Source organism: Salvia hispanica, chromosome 3 (genome assembly GCF_029641045.1).
Source record: "Salvia hispanica isolate PSC_SH4W2 chromosome 3, Shi_PSC_v1, whole genome shotgun sequence".
Lineage (NCBI taxonomy): Eukaryota > Viridiplantae > Streptophyta > Magnoliopsida > Lamiales > Lamiaceae > Salvia > Salvia hispanica.
Window position 1 is genome coordinate 27,093,076 of NC_142694.1, and position 23,918 is coordinate 27,116,993.

The following is a 23,918-nucleotide window of genomic DNA, read 5'->3' on the forward strand; positions in this document are numbered from 1 at the left end:
AACGGCAGCTTAGCCATTTTGGCTTCAACACACACTTCACATCTTTCTTGTGAGTTAAACTTATCAACTTTTAGTAAATTAAGATTTACTAATCTTTTTATAGCATTTTGATTTACATGTCCCAATCTATTATGCCATAAATCAGAGCTCTCAAGCAAATAAGAGGATGTGTCATCTTCCTTATTGCATTTTCCTTTTCCACGGTGAATGACTGTAACATTCAGCTCAAAAAGCCCATTCACTAGGTGGCCTTCACCTATGAATTTTCTATTCTTGGTCAATATAACCTTTTCACACTCAAATTCTAGTGAAAATCCATGATTTACTAGAAGTGAGCCTGACACCAAATTATTTCGGATGTCTGGGACATGCAGCACATCCTTAAGGGTAAGAACCTTTCCACATCCTAGTTTTAGGAACACATTACCCACACCAACTACCTCAGAAGGGGCTTGGTTTCCCATGCGTACTTTTCTACCTCCAACAGATCTGTAAGTAGAAAAAATGCTTATCTCGGAGCACACATGACATGTGGCACCCGTATCAATAAACCATTCATTTGGATTATTACCATGGTCCACGTCGGAGACCATTGCGACCACCTCGTGATCTTTGTTGTTTATAACAACACGTTCAAATAATTTACACAATATTGTCTCCATCAATAAGTACACAATTATATTGAACCATATGTGCATTGGTATATTCAACACCACATGCATCCCAATTATTACTACCAAGTCAAAATTGGTCTTGCTTGTCAAATGACAAACGATAAACACAATTCTCAAGAGAATAGCTCTCAAGGAATTGACCACTTCATTGCACATCGACATTGCGACTGTTCGTTTCTTCATTCCAGCTTTGGAGCTCATGTTTCCTCCAACTTCGATTGGTATAACTCTGTCTTAGAAGAGTACACTAATTTGTCTTGCGATTGTTAGAAATAATGGGATAAAATTCTCAAGCCGTGTACGGGCGGTACTCTAACTATTACAATCGAAGGAAGATAACAACAATAAAAGTGGAATGAAAATTACAACGGAATTAATAAAACAAACCGAACTATAAGTCGAGTCGAGGGAAGCCCTCTTTCCGCAAGACAAATTACGCCCCGGCTAGTGCTCACAGAATAGCGTATTGCCCCCAAAGATAAAACGACTTCCTTCTAGCGTGTAGAAGCACCTCAAACCCGCTAGGCACCGGCGAACTTGATGGTCTGAGAATCGAGCTATGCAATGCTCCTAAGATGCACACTATGATGTAGAGCTTGAGAGAAGATGTAATGCTTTTGTTGGTGTATTTCTAATCTCTCAAACCCACCTATTTATAGGATATGAGAGACCACTCCAAAAATCTCGGCATTAAGGATCCTCATAAACCACTTGGGGGTTACCTTAACTTGAAAAGCCAAAAGACTTTAGAAAATGAAAGGTTTGAAATCCTTCCAAATTCTCACATTTCCAACAATTATCATAAAAGAAATTCCCAAAATATAATTATATTGATATCTAGTAGAAATGTCAATAGTGATCTACAAAAACACTATGCAACATGTTCGAAGGTCTAAAATAATGGAGTAATGTACAATATGAAAGTCGTGGATCCAAAAAAATATATATGAACTCAAATTCAATGATCAAAACGCTCAAATTCATAATCAATGCATCACAAATGATCACGGAATCAATGACGTCAGAAGCAAAGGTAAAATAAACGAGTCCAAACTATCATATGAAACAATATTGAATTAAAGTCTCAATAATTTGTGTTACATTTTACAAAGTTTGGCACTTTGCAGAGTGACTCAAAAGTCTCAATTGTCGAGGCATTGAAAGATTTTCGGATGGAGGAATAGCCTCCAACACATAGGAATAAAGAAGAATACAACATTTAATAAATTCGATATTTACTATCGGAGGTGCAAAATGTATGAAGGAATCACCAAACCAGATCATTTTTTACACAAACATGTGCAGTTTCTGGCTTTGAACAGTCAAGGATAGCCATTCAGGCCGATGATCAATAAAAGTGTGAGACAAAAAAGTACTCACTTCGTCCCACTCAAAATGTCCACATTCTTGAGTAGCACAAGATTTTAGGAGAGTTGTTAGGTGAGTAAGTAGAGGAAAAAGAAAGTTAAATACTTTAATGAAGAGAGATGCGAGAAATTTATTTTCAAATATAGAAAGTAAACATTTTAAATATGACAAATTAAAAAAGAAAGATAGACATCTTAAATGAGACAAAGAGAGTACAGATTAAACTCTGCAAATGAAAATAAACTGAAGAGTAAGTGCAAGATAATTCGAATTCACGTGCAATCTCATCAAGAGAAATATAAGCAGATTTCCAACTCCCATGTGGCATGTTTCTATACACATCTCAATGACCGACTAGACCTAGGCTCTGATACCAAAACATGTAAAACACCTTACCCGATTAATTTAATATAGTCGACTTTCATTGCATTTTAACTAATTATAAATTTATGTAATTTCGGTCCGTTACATGGTTACTAGAGCTAATTAAGACATGGATTTTGAAATCCAAATTGTATGTTGCATGTGTGGCTCCTTCTCTTATTCCCATGTCAACTCTCTTGCTTTACTTATCCCTGTTTGGAAAAGGATTTCAGATCATAGATATAAATATATAGTACTCAAAATAGGAGTAATATAATGGAGAAGTAGTATGTGAAATAAAACATGAAAAGTCATCAAGTGTGATAAACACAAGTTTATTTATTTACTTATTACATTCATAGTAGTAGTAATAGTAGTAAAAAAAGGAATGATGCACATGCACATGAGCATAGTCCCTTTAGTTTATTTAAGAGATGGAACAATTGGTGGGAATGGTGACATTGCAGTAGGAGGCTACTCTGGGGACGTTGGGAGATTCGAGGTATTTCTTGTAGTCTGGGTTGTTGATGAAAGTGCAGGCGCAGGGCTCCTGCTCCTTGAGCCTACTGCAGCAGTCAGCCGTCGGAGGATATGGAATCCCCGTCAATATCGACGTCGCGCACGGCGTGAGCCTGGTGGCGTTGCACACCACGGCCGCCGTCTCATGCACCACCATTGCCATCACAACCACCACAAACAAGGCCGCCGCCGCAACACTCTTCTTCATCTTAAATACTACGTTTGTATGTATGTATAAGTGTGTATTTTAAGTGGGGAGAAGTGAACTTATTTATAGGCGATTCAAATCAAATCTTGTCTTCATTGTTTTTTATTGATTTGCCATAGACATTTCAGCAACTCCATGACTTGATTGAATTTCTTTGTTCAAATGAATTATTCAATTACTACATACTCCCTCCGTCCCGGATAATTTGACTCACTTTGACCTGGCACGGGTTTTAAGAAATGTAATGAAAAGTGAGTTGAAAAAGTTAGTGGGATGTGAGTCCTACTTTTATATATTAGTTTTATAATAAAATGTGAGTAGGAATGAGTTAGTGGAATATGAGGTGAAATGGGTCAAATTATCTGGGACGGACCGAAATGGAATACTGGGTCAAATTATATGGGACGAGGTAGTATTACGTGTCATACCATTCTGTATTTAATCTTCTCTTTAATGGAATTAAATATGTCAATGGTGATATATCCCCAGATGTATAAGCATAATATATGAAACTACACTCCTATAGTCCTATTCCCTGAAGGAATGAAAGATAACAAATTTGCTAGCCTAACAGCAGATTTGTCAAATCAAATGGTTTTCAAATAAAAGTTAGGTGAGAGTTTGATTTATGAAGGGGCAGTTAAGAGGGAAAAATAATTTTTTTTAATAATCGATAATAAGTGAGATAATTTCTTAGTAACTTAAAGGTAATTATCTTCTTAAAAAGGAAAAATTAATCATCAATTAATCCTGTGAAAGAAAAGCATGGACATGAGAGGAAGTAATACTCACCCTGTCCCATTAAAAATAAAACGTTTTCCTTTTTAGATTGTCCCATTAAAAATGAAACGTTTTCCTTTTTAGATTGTCCCATTAGAAATGAAACGTTTCTAAAATAAAAATAACTTTATCACTACTTTTCTTTCTCTCTTACTTTTCTCTCTTCTTTAACTCACAAAACAACACTACATAAAATCACATGCCGAAAAGTAAATGTTTTATATTTATTGGGACGGAGGGAGTACTTTGTTCACAGACATTATCATGTGAGATCAAATTATAGGCTTCGTAATCGTATCATTAGTCATGCATTTAGAATTACACTACAAAAAAATTTATTTTTTAAGGACACAGAAATTGAGATGCAATTACTTGCATTGGAAAGTTCTAAAAAATAACAACAATTTAGGACGCAAAAGAAAGAATCCCGACAAATTAAAATAATCTTTTTTCAGGACACTTCCATTTGCGTTCTCTAATTTTAGTTGGGAACTTACGGTAAGGACATTTTTTGAAGCGTTTGTGGTATATTTAGAAACACGAATTAGCCACCTTAATTGCATTAAAATATGTCCATTTGTTTGTTGTAGTGTTATCATGGTTTCTAAAATAGATAGAGTTGTTTGATGTTACTGATTCTAAGTCATAATTTAAGGAGATGTAATTGATTTCAAAATAGAGATATTCTGTTTTAAGTCATAATTTTATTAGGAGATACTCCCTCCGTCCCTGATTAAGAGTCACATTTTTCCATTTCGGTCCGTCCCCAATTAAGAGTCACACTTCATTTTTACCATAAATAGTAGTAGGTCCCACATTCCACTAACTCACTTCACTCACATTTTTTTATAAAATCAATATACAAAAGTGGGTCCCACATTCCACTAACTTTTCAACTAACTTTTCTTTACATTTCTTAAAACTCGTGCCCGGTCAAACTGTGACTGCTAATGGGGGACGGAGGGAGTAGAAAATACAGACGCATAACCACTTTTTGGTAGTATATGAAAGAGTAAAGGCCAAAACTGGTCCTGAACATATGACCATTTTACGATTTTGGTCCTAAACTTTATCTTTTAGATTTTTTTGTCCTGCACATTTCAAATCGGATCACAATTGGTCCTCCGTCGATATTTCCGTTAATTTTATAACAGTCAACGGATTTAACCCAATTTTGACCAAATTAGATTTGTAATTCTAATTTTTAAGTCACTAATTAATTCCCTAATTTCTTTTATAAATATTCAATTAATTCACACGCCTTCTTCACCTTATCTCCTTCGCATCTCTCTCCATCTGCGTCTGTCTTTGTCTCCTCCGCCGCCATCACTCCCCTCCCCCACCCCAATCCCAATCCCAATTTCTCTTCCACTCCCCGCCCCAAACACCTCCAATTCCCCCCTCCTTCTTCAACCAAAACCATCTCCATCCCTCCCCCAATCAAGTCTCCTGCTAATCCCATTTCTCCCCCGACGCCTCAAACCTCCCAAATCCAAGAAATCATCCTCTACCTCGACTCCCTCAGCGTCGACTCCTTCCACTGCCTCCACTCCCACCCTCCCCTCCTCTCCACCCCCGTCTCCCAAATCCAATCCACCGTCGTCTTCCTCCTCTCCCTCGGCCTCACCATCCCCGACCTCCGCCGCATCATCCCTATGTGCCCCGACCTCCTCTCCTCTCCCACCTCCGCCACCGTCATCCGCGCCACCACCTTCCTCCTCCGCGAGGCCCGCGTCGCCGCCCCCGACCTCCACCGCGTCATCCACCGCCGCCGCCGCCCCCGCCTCCTCACCTGCTGCGTCGACCGCCAGCTCCGCCTCGCACTCTACTTCCTCCAGGGGATTTAATGTACTATTCATTAACTAAGAAATAATTGAATATTTACTAAAGTCTAATTTGGTCAAAATTAGTTAAACCCTTTGACTGTTATACAATTAACGGAACTATTGACGGATGATCAATTGTGATCCGATTTGAAATGTGCATGACCAAAATATTCAAAAGATAAAGTTTAGGACAAAAATCGTAAAATGACCATATATTCAGGACCAGTTTTGGTCTTTACTCTATATGAAAATATATATCCAATTTTATGTTACACTTCTATCTTGTATTTTAAGCACAGTTAATATTTTCATCAAAGTTGTTTACATATAAGTTGTCTAAAATTTATGAATTACAATTATTTTGTAATTTTCATTCAAAGTTTTATTTTTCTTAATTTAGTGTATTTTACTACTGATTGTATATGCTTTATTATAAAATAATTCAAATGTGTTTTGTACGGGTGGGTCGCTAGTTGTGGATAACTAAAATTTGACAATTACTAGCTAGTAATATTTATAGGCTAGTTTTAATATTTTTGATGCATTAACAATATGATAAATGGGTCGTGTATTGAACGGGTGAGACCCGTTGTGGATAGCTAAATATCGCACCATGGATAAATATCCCTGTGAAAATTGAAATCCATGATCTCGTATTTTTCCTCTCGTTTCTCCTCATTCCTAGCAACTTCACAAAAGTTTTTTTATGATCTAATGATAATACTGGAATTCACATACCGCCCAGAAAATTTGATGAAGAAGATGAATTGTCAAATGGGCTTAACTTATTATCTTTCTGCCCTGCCTTTAATTTATTTAGTTGGGCCATTTTATCTTTAGACTATTGTGGAGATAATAGAGCATTTTCGAGCCCAACTTTATAAAGAGCTGTACGACAATTTGTGTAAGTGATGACAAATTCCCTTTAACCAATTTTGCTCTCTTCTTTTAAATGATTTATTAGGGTTTTATGACACTGAATTTGATGCGACTTGATTTAATTTGATAATTATAGTGTATGTTTATAATTTATAGTAATATAGTACTTAACAAAACATCTGAATATAGTACTCATAATTCATCATCATTATTATTATTATTATTAGTAAAGAAGGAATCAAAGTGAATTTGATGCCCTTTACATTATTTGGAAATTAGGAAAATCAGCAAGTGGTGGGAATGGTGACGTTGCAGACGGAGGTGAATTTGGCGGAGTTGGAAGAGACGAGGAATTGCTTAAACTGTGGGTCCCTGATGTAGGTGCAGAAGCAGGGCTGCTGCACCCTCAGCTTACTGCAGCACTCCGCCGTCGGCCTTAGCCCAAAAAATACCGTCCCCGCGCACGACGCCAGCTCTGTCGGGTTGCACACCACGGGGGGCGGTGGTGCAGCCATCGTCGTCTCATGCACCAACACCGCCATCACAACCACCGCAAACAAGGCCGCAACAAAACCCTTCTTCATCTTAAAAATACTAGTACTAATTTGTATGTATGTATGTATTTTGTATGTATGTTGAGAAATGTGTATTTTAAGAGCGGTATTTATAGGAGTGGGGATCGGAATTGGCATTTACTTTTATAGACTAATTCACCTGCCTATGTACGTACTCAATTAAATTTTTTAAAAAGACTCTTATAATTAACTAAAGCAATTTAAGGTATACGTTCTAATTTGTGGTTGGATAGTGATTTAGAGACATAATGTCTCTATGCCATAATACCTCTATGTCACTTTGCCATAAGTGTAATTTATATTTTGACTTATATACCCTAATGTTATTTTAGAAAGATAGCTTAGATTATGAAAATTAAATTAGCTACTTTATTGATCTATAGTTGTAATTAGAGTATTTTAATCTTAATTATAATTTTATGGAATGGTGCGACAATTTGATTTTGTTTTCTTTGCATACTTACTTTAACGGTATAAAACTTTATCAATTAAATAATAATTTTTAAAACATACATATTTTTTACGAGAAAGAGCTCATATGATTTTTAAAATATAAAACTAAAAATTATTGCTCTTAAAAATATAATTTACGGAGTACTATTTTATTTATAAAAGTTACTCTATTACTTTAATATTATAAATATATTATATAGGACTAAAATTATAATTCTTCTAAATAAAAGTTAATGTTTTTAACTAATAAAAGTTATTCTTCTTACTAAGAAAAATTATTATTGTAATACTATAAAATATCATTATTTTGAATAAAAATTACTCTATACTAGTATTATTTTTGTGAATAAAAATTATTGTTATGATCAATGAAAGGTATTGCTTTTAAAAGATCAATAGTCATTTTGCATTTATCATGTGATGACTCAAACACTTAATTCGACCAATTGGATGGAAGCATGTTATCAATTAAGTTGCACTTCATCATCGTATAAAAATTACTCCAAAATTTAATATTTTTGTTCTTTGACTAATAGATACATTCATTTGCAATGTTATACTAAAAAATAAGAATTAAATGAAATTAGAAATTAAAAAAGTAAATAGTTAAATAAAAATTATGAAATGTTTGAAAAATAATACATAAACATAGTCGGTATTAATATATCATTTATCAAATTTTTGTTTCATATTATTAAAAAATGACTTAAAAACTATAATATTTTAATAGCATGAAAGACAAAATACTAACTATATGGCTTAAAATATTAAATAAATAAGTTAAAAATATGTGATTATTTTTTTTTATCAAAGTTCGACCGTAACGCTCTAAAAAGACTTTACAGAAATTAAACTTTTAAAAAGTAAAGAATTCGAATCAAAATTGTAAACTCAATTAATATAACTAAAGTCCTTAATCAAATTTTAATTTATTTCATAGCAATTGAGCTTAAAACTCTAATACTCCTCTATAAAATAAAGGAGAAAATAAACTACTTATAAAATTTAATCATGATAGAGTTAGTTTGAAAGATATATCCCGGACTAAATAATACAATAATTTTGATTTTAAAAAATCCGTGTATGACTTTATTAATTTATTATATTTTGCATGGTATATCTTCAATTAACTTATTATTAAATGTTTGTTATTTATTTTGTATTTATATTTTTTAATATTAGTATTGGTTTTATTAATTATACTAAACCAAAATTAATCACTTTAACTTATCAACATTTTCGAATTTTAAATGAATCACAATCAACTTTTAACCAATAAAATTATTAAATAGAGATTTGTTGTAACTAATTAGTTAATTTAGAAAGTATTAGAAGAATTCCATAATTATAGGAATAGCAAATCTCATTCATCTTAATTAGAAGAGATATAACGGTTATAGACTTATAGGGACATGAATGTATATTTACAAAATATTAATTTAATAAGAAATGAAATCCTATTTAAAATGACTATTTTAACCTCTTTATGGCATTATGGCTTGGAGACATTATGTCTCTAAAACATTTTTCCTTGTGGTTTTAGTCATTCAAATTTCAATTGCTTCGGTGTCACGGTGTGTTTACAATTTATTGTACCAGAATTGTGATTTATTGGCACCTATCCATGGATTCACGTAAATCTTTTGAGATGATGCGGATTTTAATGCATAGTTGGTAAACTAAGAGAGAGATAAAAAAAAATAGTTGGAGTATTGTTTGTTAGCGCAGAACATGACTCAAGAGAGAAAGAAGTCCAAACTACAAATAGAAGTTAACCGTTTTTATGAAACAAACAAAGCTGGAAAGAATTTCTATTTCTATGGGACAAAGAGCAAAATTTATAATGAGAATCTCTATATTCCCCTGTTATGCTATGGTATACTATGTGTTTGTTATTTCCATATTTGGACTTTAAAATTTCTAGAGAAAATTTATTGTTTGGGAAAACCATAAACTCTCAAAAGTTCAAAGGAAGTCTTAAATATATGTAAAATGTTAGTGGGAAAACCATCAAATCTATAGAAAGTTCATGTAATTTAGAAACAAATTACCTTATTCTATTAAAATCGACATCGTTTTAATAATCGTTGATTTTTGTCACACGCTAACATTTGTGAAGACAGATGAACACGTTTACTTCAGTTTAGGAAAAAAAATCAATGGAAAAATTAAAACAATTCATGTATTTAAATTATAAAAATGAATTAAAAACATAAAAATATCCAAATTCATTTATTTACAAACAAATAACCATATTTTCAAATTCATTTTACGATGTCTCTGTTAAATGCAATACTTAAAAAATCAATTGTCTGAATAAAAAATTTTACGATATGAAATGTAGTGACATTCTTATTTTTTAAATGAAAATTTACGTGTATCGTAGAAAAAATCTTTAAAGAACAAGATACTGCATTACATCAACAGAATATTAATATTTTTTTTATAGGTATTCAACGAATTATATCCTTCTTTCATTGTGAAATTTTTGCCTTGCCACAGCCAAATTTAGATAGGAGTGTTGAATTGGGCTAATAATTTTCCCGTCTAGAGTACCAACTAAGGATTTTCGTAGTATTATTATTTTGTAAATCATAGTAGAACTGCATTATGATGAATTAATTGAAACAGTTATGTCATATTCTAAAGTCCAATTTCGATTAATTTCTACACTCTTTTTTTTCTCAGTACATACCAAATCAAGGTTTGCCCACCCTAGCTAGTAACAGGCAATATTTAAATATGTTGACGTCTGACAATTATCTAATATTCGTGTCCACCTTTCTAAATTTGTGTTAAAGATATTTGACGTAAAAGAATTTAATATCACATAGAGATGATCCAAGTAATTAATTTTAGATGCATAACTAGAAAATTTGAATTTAGTTTATTACAAGAGTAATTTAGTTCACTATAATTTATAGTGGAATTACTTCGGAAAGATTCACGTCACTAATAACATTTTGGTTATCTCCGTGTTTTTATATTCATTTTGTGAACTTACCAACAGTGAACTAAAATAGCTCTTATAGTAAACTAAATTTGTATTATCTAGTACTTATGTCTTTAAGTAGTGGTTGTCTTATATCACTACTCTTATATCAAGTCTATCTATCAATAACGGAAAACATTGTTTATTGAGCACTTTATCTAGGGTGGCAAAATGGGTAGCGGGTAGTGGGTAATTCCCATCTCGACCCGCTACCCACCGGGTATTGGGTACCCGCTATCCGACAATAACGGGAAACAGGACGGGATCGGATAGTGTGTTTTAGAATTTTGCGGGTAGCGGGTATACCCGTTAGTCCCGATAATACCCGTTATTATTAGTATTAGCCATATTTCATCTTTTAATACTCCCTCCGTTCCATATTAATAGAGGTGTTTCAAATAGTTAAAGTGAAGAAAAAAAATTAAATAGTTAGATAATAATAGCCGTATACACACTCATTTTAAAAAATTAAAAATAAATAGTTAGAATAGAGAAAAAATAAATTAAGAGAGATAATAATGTAGATAAGAGTGTTTATATTATTATATTTCCAAAATTAAGAGTTTTTTTAAAACATTTTTATATTCTAACGGACATACAATTGAAAACTCACCGGAATTAGCTATAGAGTGTCTCCTCACTTTTATACTCAATCTATTCAACGTTTACCATCGATATTAATAAAGTAAATTAGGGAACATTGACGGTTATTATAATTTTTAAATTTTTTATTAGGATTTCGGGTCGGGTACGGGTACCCGCAATGTCGGGTACGGGATACCCGACACGGGTATCAGATAATCCCGGTATGTCGCGGGGCAGGTATTGGGACAATAAATTTGACTAAAATCGGGTACGGGTACGGGTACCTGACTTATCGGGTGCGGGTACCCGCGGATAACCCGTTTCGCCACCCCTAACTTTATCTATCAACTATCCAACGCCCTCATGATTTTTCAAGTACCTTAGTGCGCTCGCAATATCGATCACCTTGACCACTGTGCACAGAAATTCTAAGCAGCTACATGTGCTCGCAATATTATGGATTATGTATGAGCACCTTGGGTGCTCGGAAACTGTCCGCATCAGCCTTGCTGTGTGTTCCGAGCACAAATTTTCAAAACCTATAAAGTACTAATACTATTTTGTACTCCATCCCTCCCTCATTAATTGACAGTGGTTGATTTGATACAGGTTTAAAAAAATATAGTGAAAAGTGGGTGAAATAAAGTTAATGGTAGGTGGGTCCAACGTTTATATATTAATTTTATAGTAATAAAAAGTGAGTGAAATAAGGGTGTCCACTATAGTTGGCCGGGACACAAAACGTGGCCAGGCCACAAAATCGTGGCCGGGCCACCAATGCCCATGTTTTACACTATAGTGGACATGCCCAAGCCACCAAATAATTTATTTTTTTCATTTTGTGTATATTTTAATTAAAAATGAGTATATTTATAGAATTTGTGTAGGAATGAGGTAAAAAAATGTGTATACTTATAGAAATTAAAAATAAAAAAATCAAAAAAATCAAAAAATAGAGAGAGTTGCGGCCTGTGGCCGCTGCAATAGGAGAGCCACGGCTCCCGCCCAAGAGCCGCGGCCGGGCCACGATTGTGGGTCCTACTTTTATATATTAGTTTTATAATAAAATGTGAGTAAGAATGAGTTAGTGGTTGATGTCCATTACCAAAAATGGTAAAAAATGAAACAGAACAAATTTTGGGTGACGGATGAAAATGGAGAAATGAGACAAATTTTCAGGGGCAGAGATAGTAGTAAAAAGTAATGGTGTAAATTAATTGGGAATGGAAAGAACAATTTTCATGCTAAGTTTTATTTTTATATTCTTTTATTTCTTGGTGGTGTTTCGCTATTGAATTGTATATGTTTCATTATATACTCTGGTCGCATAAAAAAAGTTCACTTCTATTTTATAGTACTCTATTCGTCCCATTCAATATGATCACTTTTTTGTTTTTTTTGTCCCAATCAAGATAGTCATTTTTCAATTTTAGAAATAACCTCCTTTCTCCTCTCTCCTCATTAAAATATTCAACTACTTTTTTTCTTTCTATTTTATTCCACCTAACAACATTTCTCAAAATCTCGTGCCACTCAAGATGTGGTCATCTTGAGTAGGACGGAGGGAGTACAATTTGTATCTCTCTAATGAGGGTGAATTCTCCACCAACAAAACTTCATCATTTTTATTTATATCTCTCTTATACTTAACCAATATTTTACTAAACTCGTAAAGTTTCGAAAATAGTCTATTTTAAGGGCTGGAAGGAGTACTATTTCGTACGTGTGTTTGCATTTATATTAGACATGCATATGATTTTAACTAATATTTATGGACCTATTTTAATAAATTATTTTTTTGTTTTCTATTTTTGATGATATATGGAGTATTTGATACTTCTATATAGTAGTACAAGTATTTTTTAAGGAATAACAATGTGTGTCTTGCGTAATAGGAATAACAAGGATCCTAGTATTCCCTCCGTCTACCGATATAAGACCAAGTTTGATTGGGCACGAATTTTAAGAAATGTAATTAAAAATGAATAGAAATAGCTAGTAGAATGTGAATCCAACTTTTTATATATTGATTTTATAATAAAATAGTATGAGCGAAATAAAGTTAGTGTAATATGAGATCCATTAGTAAGTAGTGGAGTAATACAAAAATAAATGAGATATTCATTTGTATACGGAGGGAGTATAAAATTTTTAATGTAAAATCACAAATGTTTTTTTCAAAGTGATTTGATAAAAAAAACAGTACTATGAATTTTCGTATGGGCTTAACTTATTACTTTTATGTTGAGCCTTCATTTATTTTAGTTAGGCTGTTTAATCATGTTATACCTGAATTCTCTGTTAAATGCAATACTGAAAAATTCTATCGTCTACATAAAAGCTAGTGACAAGGTTTGCGATCGATTGCTAATTAAATAATAATTCAAAACTAAAACCAATTATTAATCTTTAGATGGATCGATTGCTAATTAAATAATAATTCAAAATTAAAACCAATTATTAATCTTTAGATGGGTAGATCAGTTTTTGAAACAATGTCAAGTGGATTATAATATAAATTTAAATAATAATTAAATAAATTTGATCTCAATTGCATATGTTTTGACGACATTCGAATGATGAAATTGATCATTTTTATTTCAGTGTTCGTATATGTTGATAAGCAGATTTTTATCAATAAATGTATCAAACAATCTCATAATATCAATAAAACTGTGTTGATATTTTCATATCACTGTGTTGATATTTGTAATACATTATGTTGATATAAAAAAATCACGAAAATTATAATATGTTAACTAAATGACGATCTTACCCCTTTGTTGATATTTTATCTACTACTCCCTCCGTCCCAAGGTAGATGTCACACTTGGGAGATGACACGAGATTTTAGGAGATGTTATTTTGTGTGTTAAGTGGTGAGAGAAAATATAATTTTATAATTGTTGTGAGAGGAAACTTTTTCCAAAAGAGGAAATGTGTCATCTTTTGTGGGACAAACTAAAAGGGATAGTGCGACATCAACTATGGGACGGAAGGAGTACTATTTATTGAAATTCGTGAGATTTAATCTCATCCATTCATTTTAATATCCAAGGATGTCGAATTGGTCTTAATTTTGGATTTTGATGCTATAAGTAATATAAGAGCATTCGCAATAGTGGACAAGAGGTAGGACTAGCGGTTAGTCCGTGGGAGGTGTCCGTCTGCAATAGCGGACAAGAGGTAGGACGTCCCGAAGTAGGACGATCTCTTGTCCACGTCCGAAACTGGATGTCCTATTTTGATGCGTAATAATTTAATTCTCTCCGCGTCCCGGCGATGACACGTTTCTCATTCGGCACGAGATTTTAAGAGTTGTTGGTTAATGTGTTTAATTCGAGAGATAAAAAGTGGGTGTGAGTATTAAATGGAGATAGAAAAATAGTTGAATATTTTAATTGGAGTGAGAAAAAGTGATTGAGTGTATTAATTGGAGAGAGAAGGTTACCAAAAATAGAAAAAGAAGGTTACCAAAAATAGAAAAGAAGATTACCAAAAATAGAAATGTGTCATCTTATTTGAGACAAAAAAAAATGTGTCATTTTAACTGAGATGGAGAGAGTGTTAGTATTAATTTTTTGAGTGAATTACATAAATGGTACATGATCTTTCACTTTCGCACGTAAATGGTACATGATATTTATTTTATATCGTTTTTGGTACTTATAAATCACATTTTTGGTACCTGATGCAATTTTCTTCCGAAAATGCCCTTTAAACAAATATATTTTCTCATTTATGTCATAGAAGGTATTTTGGGCAAACATAAAATTAGTACCAAAAGTGATATTATAATATCTTCTCTCATTCTCCTAATTCTTTATACTATTATAATTAATCAATATTAATATTAATTTTTTTTTAATATCATTCAAATATACTTAAATATAACTATAGTTATAATTATATTTAATTATTATTGTTATAATACTAAAAATTGATAGTAATTAATAAATAATTGTAGTATAATTATATAAATTATGAATCACATAATATTATATAATAATAATTATTATTATTTTACATTAAATAGTAACTAATCAATATAGATTATTATTGTTATAATACTAAAAACTGATAGTAATTAATAAATAATTGTAGTATAATTATATAAATTATGAATCACATAATAATAATTATTATTATTTTACATTAAATTAGTAACTAATCAATATAGATTATTATTGTTATAATACTAAAAACTGATAGTGATTAATAAATAATTGTAGTATAATTATATAAATTATGAATCACATAATATTATGTAATAATAATTATTATTATTTTACATTAAATTAGTAACTAATCAATATAGCCTTAATAAAAATATAACATTGTGAATTGTATTTTTAGTTAGGTGTTTCAACCTTAAAATGAGTATAAAATAATTTAATAAAAAATATTCAATTGATTTAATTACTTTATATAATTAATTTAATTAGGTATTTTATTTTTTATTTATATTATGAATGCAATTAGATGTATGTATAAACCACTAAAAAGAAAGAAGAAAAAAGAAGAAAGAAGAAACATTTTACTAAGGAGAAAAAAAATAAAAGAAAGGAAGATAAAATGCTAAAAAGAAAGAAGAAAATGAAGAAAAAAGAAAGAAGAAGAAACTAATGAAGAAAAAGAGAAATAAGAAAGGAAGAAAAAATAATCACATATTTGGTACTATTTAATGGAAATTTCCAAAAATATCCTCCATGAAAAAAAGTCACATATTTGGTACCTAGGGTTATTTTTGTCACTGGGTACCAAAAACGATATAAAATAAAGATCAAGTACCATTTATGTGCAAAAGTGAAAGATCAGGTACGATTTATGTAATTCACTCTAATTTTTTTAGGAAATACTCCCTCCGTCCCATTAAATATGCAACGTTTGCTTTTCGGCACAGGATTTTATGTAGTGTTGTTTTGTAAGTTAATGAAGAGAGAGTAAAGTAAGAGAGAAGAAAACGTAGAGAGAGTATTGTTTCCATTTTTAGAACGTTTCATTTTTAATGGGACAGACCAAAAAAGAAAATGTTTCATTTCTAATGGGACGGGGGGAGTACAATGATTCGTCCATTGTACAGGTGAAACACTGGTTGTAAATATACCGAGTCTAATGATGTAACGATAATATTACCCGTTCACTGTCCAAGATATATTTAATGGAAGTCCTAGAATTGGTCTAGGGCCCGCACTATTCACTCTAAAACAGCACGCCACCAGCAACCTCGTGCATCCCCCCTCTCCCTCTCCTACATACACGACAGTTTGTTCACCGCCGATAGTCGACTCCGACCGCCTTGAGCTCGCTGGCAGTGGCTCGAAAGCTCCGGTCCGTCCGATTGAGGGCGGCAGCAGCCTCATCTTGGCGTCGTCGTAGATAACATCATTGAATTCGATTTTCTGTGAGTTGAAGGATTGTATTAATTAATTGAATTATATGACAAAGTTGGGATCTTCTGTCCACCCAAGATTATCATCAAATTTGCCTCTTTTTTCAGTAAATACTCCTAGTAGAGGTATTTTGTTAGGGATACATTATCTTTTATTTTACTTTCACTTGACCTTCTGATATTGTGTAAATTAGAGAGAGATCATCCCAATCTGTATTCGGGCCTTTTAAATTGGTTGCAAAAATTAGAGATCATCTCAATCTGTATTCTTGAGCTCGCCGTCAGCGGCTCGGGAGCTCAATCATTGAGTGGCAAGGGCGTCGGGGCCAGAGCCGAGGCAGCGAGGATGTTCGCTGTGCAGCGGAGATGTCTATGTTCTTGCTTTGGTATTACTTGGTGATTTTGAGAATATTGGAAGAAAAGTTGATGTTGCTTGCAACTTGATTTCGAATTCTAGCACAACAATTAAAGTGTGGTTTCATAAATTCATGTTGCCTACAATACGACGACAAGGTAAAAGTGTGGAAATTTGAAAAACTTGGAGGGGTCTTTTGGTCCAAACATATGAAATGGAGAAATCAGTTCCCTGGAATCTATATACTCATATAAAGGGAGACTTGTTTGCAAAATTTATAGAACTGCCACTGGGCCCCATTTTGGCGGGAAACGTTATGAAATTTGGGCAGCATCTTGGATTAAATTTTATTATCTTATTGTAAAATGCAGTTTATTTAATATAGATCTTATGTCTGATTAGTTGATATGGAACGAGAATTTAAGTGTATAGCAGCAGCCTTCCTGCGGCCTATTCATGTTAACTTTGCATAGGCTTTATAAAAAATATTCTATTCTATTTATTCCACTCTTCCAAAGCTGTCTGATTTACTCCTGTTTTCAATGCATTTTGTCTCTGAAAAAGAAATATTTCATATGTTAAATGCATATTTAAAACCTTTCATGAAAATAAGTATTTAAAACATTTCATAAATATCTGCCATAAAAATAAGTATTCCAAGCCCCCATAACGGTAGCGTATAAACTTAATATGTTTCATAAGAGATTAATTGATAACATACATATTAATTATTACATGGGCATAATTCTAAAACTAATCGAACTGTCAATTTCTGAAAACCAAGATTACTAACACTGTTTTGAACTGGCAATCATATATTCTGCATTTTTCTTTTCTGAAATCATAACTTAAAACGAAAATAAATTACATACACACTTTTACAATCTTTCTATTTCATAAAAAAAAGCTATTGACAAAGTATGATACTGTATGGATGCAATTTTTGGAGGGGTGCTATTCTTAAATTTTTTTTTGCAGAAAGTATCGAGTCTTAGGAAGCATAAAACCCTAATAGCATATATAACATATACTCACACTATATGCTATTAGGGTTCTGTTTTAAACAAAGTATATCCAATTATAGAAAAAGTTGAGCATATTATATTCGAAGAATTAGTGAATGAAGTTTTAATAGTTGTACCTTTTTATCTTCTTTTGTCCTACTTCCTGAACCAGTCTAGGCTATAATGGACTACTACAAAGAAGGTGGTTGCTACTATCTTTTTAGGCAATGCTAGCCCTATTTATAAAATGCAATGTTTTTGTAATTGACATGTGGCAGCTACTCCTTAATCTATTGTTTGGTGAATCTTTTTATACGTTTGTTTATTTGTTATGAAAGTTAAACATGTATACTAAGATTTACTTAACCTAATAAATTGATCATTTATACTTGACTAACCGTAATATTATGTTTGCAGGTGGTTATAATAAATTCTATTTATTAAATGCAATGGGTTTCCAGATTAACAGGCTATACCAAACTCTATTTATTTTAAGATTTACTAAACCTAATTATATAGTATACATATTTAATATTTTTCAGGGATGATAATTCTGATACTTTTTTATTGTTTTATTTGGAAGGTCCTTTCTATGATTATGTTTTTAACTTTTTATGGGGAACATGCATACTTTTGGATTACACAACAGGCCCATCTTTTATCACGTAAGCTCGCGTTTTTTTCTCTATAAAACCTACTCCATTCTTCCAAAATTACTATCAACTGAAACAAGCAACTGAATATTAGGTAGTTCAGTCTTTTTAACTCCACATTCTTTCTTCCCAAATTTGTTCTCTTTTAACCTGCATTCCATATCTTTAGTTGCTTCCTTTCAAATCTGCAATATTCAAGCAGTAGCATAATAGAATATTTATCTATTTCATTGCCAACATTCATATAAACTCAATCGTGCAACTGTATATTGATCTTAGCTTCAGATTCTTTACCTTACTGTTTTATGCTTTCTGAAAAACTCTCTTGATCATCTGCAGTGGATGTTTTTCATTCTATGTTTTTAAATTTTCTTCTCAAACCTGCAAGATACAAGAAAAGTTAACTGCAGGTAACATATTTGCCATTTGTGTTTGTTTTCTACATGTTTCAGCTTAGTGATTCTTTCCTTTTTTTTTCTTGATCTGTGATGCTTAGATTTCAGTTTGAATACTCATTTATTGCTCTTCTAAACACATTTAGAACTGAATATTGATCTTGCCTTAAGCGTCTTAACCTTATTATTCCTGAGACAGACTCTGATCCCTCTTTAATGGATGTTGTTCATCCTATATACAAACAGAAATTTTGCTTCTCAAACCTGCAAGATATAAGAAAAGTTAACTGCATAGATAACATATCTATCTTATTTTGTTTTCTCTATGTTTGAGGGTTTGCAATGAAACCAGATGTTGTGCAATATTACAGTACCTTTCATATCCTTGCCATTAAATTAAGAATTTATTAGAACTCACTTTTTACCTGAATGCATATCATATCACATGTCAATATTTGTTCATCAATCTGCATTCCATCAGGAAATATAAATGTCATCACTGCAAAAACTCAAGCTAGGATTGTTAGGGACACGGAAATGGACAACCATTACCTGATGGCCAGTGGCAGAAACAGGTGAGTTTTTTTACGGTATCATCTTGCTTCTACATATTCTTTCATTCTCCTTCTTCTTCTTCTTCTTCATCAGCAACTAGAGGTGTTTGCCAATTTCTAAAATAAGTGGTTGAAGTAGTTAGTTTCACACAAAGGAGAAGGTTGCAATAAGAACATCTGCAGGTAGCTTTATCATTTTCCTACACATTACCAACTACTAATATCTTTACTGAATATCAATTCCAGAAAATGTTGCGAGTACAAATTAGGTAAACAAGTCACTAAAATACGAAAAAATCATTATGCAAGGTCTACTGTCTTACAGTTTTGTCATGGAAACAATTCCTTGAAGGGCACAAGAAACTACCACCAAGGATAGGGAGAAGAGCACATAGCAAACCAACAGTACAGTCCTGTCAAAAACGGGTCTTTATTTATTAACTGTAGTTGATCATATATAGATATAAAGCTTGCAGTATAGTATAATCTCCTTTCACAACATCTATAGAATGTATACACTAGAAAAAGCATTTGAATCATGTAAATTGTCATAAAACCTTTAATTTCTAACAGACAGCAAGTCCTATACAGATTCTGAAATTCTATAAAATGCTCTTCTATACAATAGTGTTGCATCAAAATGAAATCTCAAAGTGATATAAAATTTTTCTATATTTGGTCACAACTGTGGATCTCTGCCTAATAGAGTCTATCAACAACATTCCAACATGTAATTGCTCAAAATACTGATGAAACGAACTTAGTGTGAGAAACTTATCTGAATAGCCATGTAATTATAGGGTTTTTCGAATTTTTTGGGTCTTTTTTCCCAATATTTTCGATCAATTTATTGAATCATAGAAAGTCTTCTACTACTTCTCCGAATCTGAAAAAGACACCAAAATGAAAAGAGTCGGAATAGATCTATTGTTCGACATTTTTAAATATTCAATGGATTTTCTCACGAATATGCCTTAAACCGAAACCGATTTCGATGTAATTGCTGAAATATCAATGGATTTTTGCTGTATTGAAACGGATTTTACACCACCCTCCGTCGTCTTCGTTAAACCGATGATGGAGGCCTCGATAAGCTTTGGGCGAATAGAATTTAGTCGGGCATCTAAATCGGCGAATTTGTAGGTTTTGAGATTGTTTTGGTAGTCATTTAGGTTCAAATCTTTGGATTAACAGTGGTAAGGAGTTGTAAGGTGTGCGGTGTCGTCTCCGGCGGCGATTCGGTGGTAGACGACAGATTTTCCGGCTAATTGTAATGGAGAAAGTTTAGGGTTTGCGCTGACAAGGAGGGAGGAGAGAGAGGAGTGAATGGCTTATATATGGTGTATAAATTATGGTTTTGTTTCCTAAGTGTGTTAATTATATTTGATGTAGTCTAATTAAGTTAATTAGTTCCAACTAATGATAATATTGTTATTGGACTTTTGATTTTCTGGGCCTGCATTATTTAGATGCATGGGACAATTTAAAAGATCGAATTGGGCTTATTCCATTCTTTTTTTGGTGTGTGTTTTAATGTGTTGGGCCATTTAATTGTGTAATTAGAGATTTATAATGATTGTATAATAATTGTTTTTAATATTTATATGTAAATATGAGAATTTTATTTTTATTATATATTGTTGTTTTTATTTATTTAATAAATTCTGTATTTATCAAAAAATCTGTTTCATTTGTTTTATTCATAATTATTGAATTAGTTATAACATGTACCATGAGATTAAACTATTCACATTTTTTTTCCCTTCTTTAATTATTTTATTAATTAATATGTATTCTACAAAATTTAATTTTATACTATTAAATTTTTTTATAATAGGATTGGATTTTGGGCTTGAATTAATTGGGTTTTGGCTTATGAATGATGTTGATAGTGATGAACTTGATACGTCTAATATGGAAGGGAGCACTATTGCATCATCATCTTTGTTTCAATCTGAAGGTATTTTTCTATCTATATTCAGATTGAATTATATCAATTTTATAACTTTTTTTATTTAGATTGAGTTCGAAGGAGTACGTTTTCCTTTTTTAATTCTTGATATTGTTATTAAATATTTATACTTATTGTAATTAAAACATTTTTCTAATTATAGACGCCATTGTTATTCTCTCTTTTTTTCTTTATTATTCAACATTATTTTTTTAAAATCGTTTGGCCCGTGTATAGCACGGGTGTTAACACTAGTATATCCAAATTAGACACACTGAACGCAGAGATTTCAATTAAGAATTGGTGGGCCATACCAATTTAAATCTGGACAAGTTTTATATCTATTGTTTCCATAACAGATTAAGTGAAATATTTACTCCTTTAGTCCATCATATAAAAAATCATTTTGACTTAGATGGTCTCAACATGTTAGCAACATCCAATGCGTCATTGTCTTGTGTCAACCTCACGTAAGCATTTCTCGTACTTGTGATTTAGAGATAAATGAAAGTATGAAAGAAGTAAATGAAGAACGTTAATTAAGATTATAGTTGGGTTGTAAAACCTATCAAACAAACACAAGGACAGACGCAGTATTGGCCAGCGCTCCAGCGCCCGGGGACCAGAAAAATTGATGTAGAAGATGAATTGTCAAATGGGCTTAACTTATTACTTTTCTGCTGGGCCTTTTATTATTTTAGTTGGGCCATTTTTTCTTATGATTTTTGTGGTCGCATTTCAGAGCCCATATCGTCCAAATTTTGACTCTTCAAAGTATATAAAGACTTCAATTTCTTAATTTTCAATATTGGGACAATAATTTCAATCTCCTCACCTTTTGTTTATTACTCCCTCTTGATCATAAAAATAGGGAATTAGGATGGAATAAGTTTCATTGCGGAATTAGAAAAAAATTATTAGAGTATTGCTAATGAAAAATAAAGTCCAACTCATAAGAGTATAAAAACATGGCAAAAATAGAGTGTACTAATTATATGGAATAGGCCAAAAAAAAAATAAAAAAATAAAACTATTGTTTTGGAATAGATGAGTATTTCATAGATAAAATATTTCAAGAACAGCACTAGAATTAGTTTGGAAACAATCTCAGTCCATCTAATCACGAATTCCATATATTTTGCGATTTAAATTATTTTCAATTACTATAAACTTTAATCAATAAAGTATTAGCATTTGTTCCATGCTTTAACAACCTGAAAACAAGACACTAAAAATTATTTTCTCTTTCAAAATCTGCCAAACTAATTTAATTTCCATAATTTGGGAAATGGTTTGAAAAATAAAAGTCGTCACTAGGCCATGTTGTTTACGTTAGAATTTTGCTATCAAATTTAGTTTAATTTTATTATTTTTCCAAATTTATCAATATTTAATATTAATTTATTTAACTATTTCTCTTTTTAGATTACTAGGGTTTCTAGGCCACTTATAAATAAGAGTTTCATTGTTTTACAAGGATTTTTTATATTATTAATAAATTTAATTTCAAAAAGTAAGATTTATGTGTTTTCTCTATCAGTTCGGTTATTTTTGTAGCACGTTTGCATGTCACATGCTAGATGAGTGTCGTGACTGAAAGGTCGTTCATCGTCCCTGGCCTTTAATCACTGGCGGATCTACATGGGAGCAGGGGGTACAGTTGTACCCCCAAAAATTTGGAATAATACTATATAGGATTTAGAGGTGCCCACGGTTCAGGAACCTTCGGAACCGCCGGTTCCGGTTTTAGAAATTGTTGAACCGGAACCGAACCGCGAGGGTGTTTCACGGTTACGGTTCCGGTTCCAAAACCGCCGGTTTCGAAACCGAAACCGGCGGTTTTTTACGGTTCCGAACCGTCGGTTTTTTTGCGGTTCCAGCTTGATTTCATGGTTTTTCGGCGATTTTTCGCGGTTCCGGTTTTGAACCGTCCGGAACCGACAGTTCCGGCACGGTTTCGGTTCGAAAATTTTTGAACCTGAACCGAACCACGGTTCAAAAATCGACGGTTTCGGTTTGAAACCGTAACCGACGGTTACGTTTTCGGTTTTAACCACCGGTTCGGTAAACTTTGGGCAGGTCTAATAGGATTCAATAAAATATAAATATCATTGGCCCGGTTGAATGCTCCGGATTTCTCCTGCTAGTCCCAAGTTCGACACCCCTTGAGTGCTTTTTCATATTTTTCTGTTCTCCTTTTTGATTTGCCCCCTTTTTTTTACCTTTTATTATTCCTAATGCATTAAAATATTTAAAGCCTTTAATTTTTCTTATATAACATTTTTTTAATTTCCTACTAATATATTTATTTTCCTTATCTTTTCACTATTCTCGAGCAGTCGAGCTTAATTCCTTTCAATTTTTTGTATTTTTAAACTTTTTTTTTGTAATG

General features: G+C 32.3%; 1 protein-coding gene, 1 long non-coding RNA gene and 2 pseudogenes across 4 annotated transcripts; 1 reads left to right on the forward strand and 3 right to left on the reverse strand.

Moving 5' to 3' along the window:
- Positions 1–2,716: 2,716 nt before the first annotated feature.
- Positions 2,717–3,162, reverse strand: LOC148930473 (non-specific lipid-transfer protein 2 pseudogene; annotated as a pseudogene).
- A 2,039-nt stretch (positions 3,163–5,201) lies between these two features.
- LOC148930474 (protein SEEDLING LETHAL 1, chloroplastic-like) lies at positions 5,202–5,802 on the forward strand (the record flags this gene model as incomplete). Its single annotated transcript, XM_089066988.1, has 1 exon — positions 5,202–5,802. A coding segment is annotated over one exon (558 nt), but the record flags the coding sequence as incomplete, so codon positions are not given.
- Positions 5,803–6,803: 1,001 nt separating this feature from the next.
- LOC148930475 (non-specific lipid-transfer protein 2P pseudogene) lies at positions 6,804–7,244 on the reverse strand (annotated as a pseudogene).
- Positions 7,245–18,539: 11,295 nt separating this feature from the next.
- LOC125209110 (uncharacterized) lies at positions 18,540–20,866 on the reverse strand. Of its 3 annotated transcripts, none has more exons than XR_016136770.1 (7): positions 20,549–20,866; positions 19,899–20,461; positions 19,574–19,692; positions 19,447–19,488; positions 19,187–19,285; positions 18,921–19,007; positions 18,540–18,811 (listed from the first exon to the last, which is right to left on the reverse strand). It is a non-coding gene; the product is annotated as an uncharacterized LOC125209110 (long non-coding RNA). The 3 variants fall into 3 exon arrangements; XR_016136769.1 differs by having other exon boundaries at positions 18,544–18,811; positions 19,202–19,285; XR_007174304.2 differs by having other exon boundaries at positions 18,544–18,811; positions 19,202–19,285; positions 20,541–20,866.
- Positions 20,867–23,918: the final 3,052 nt, after the last annotated feature.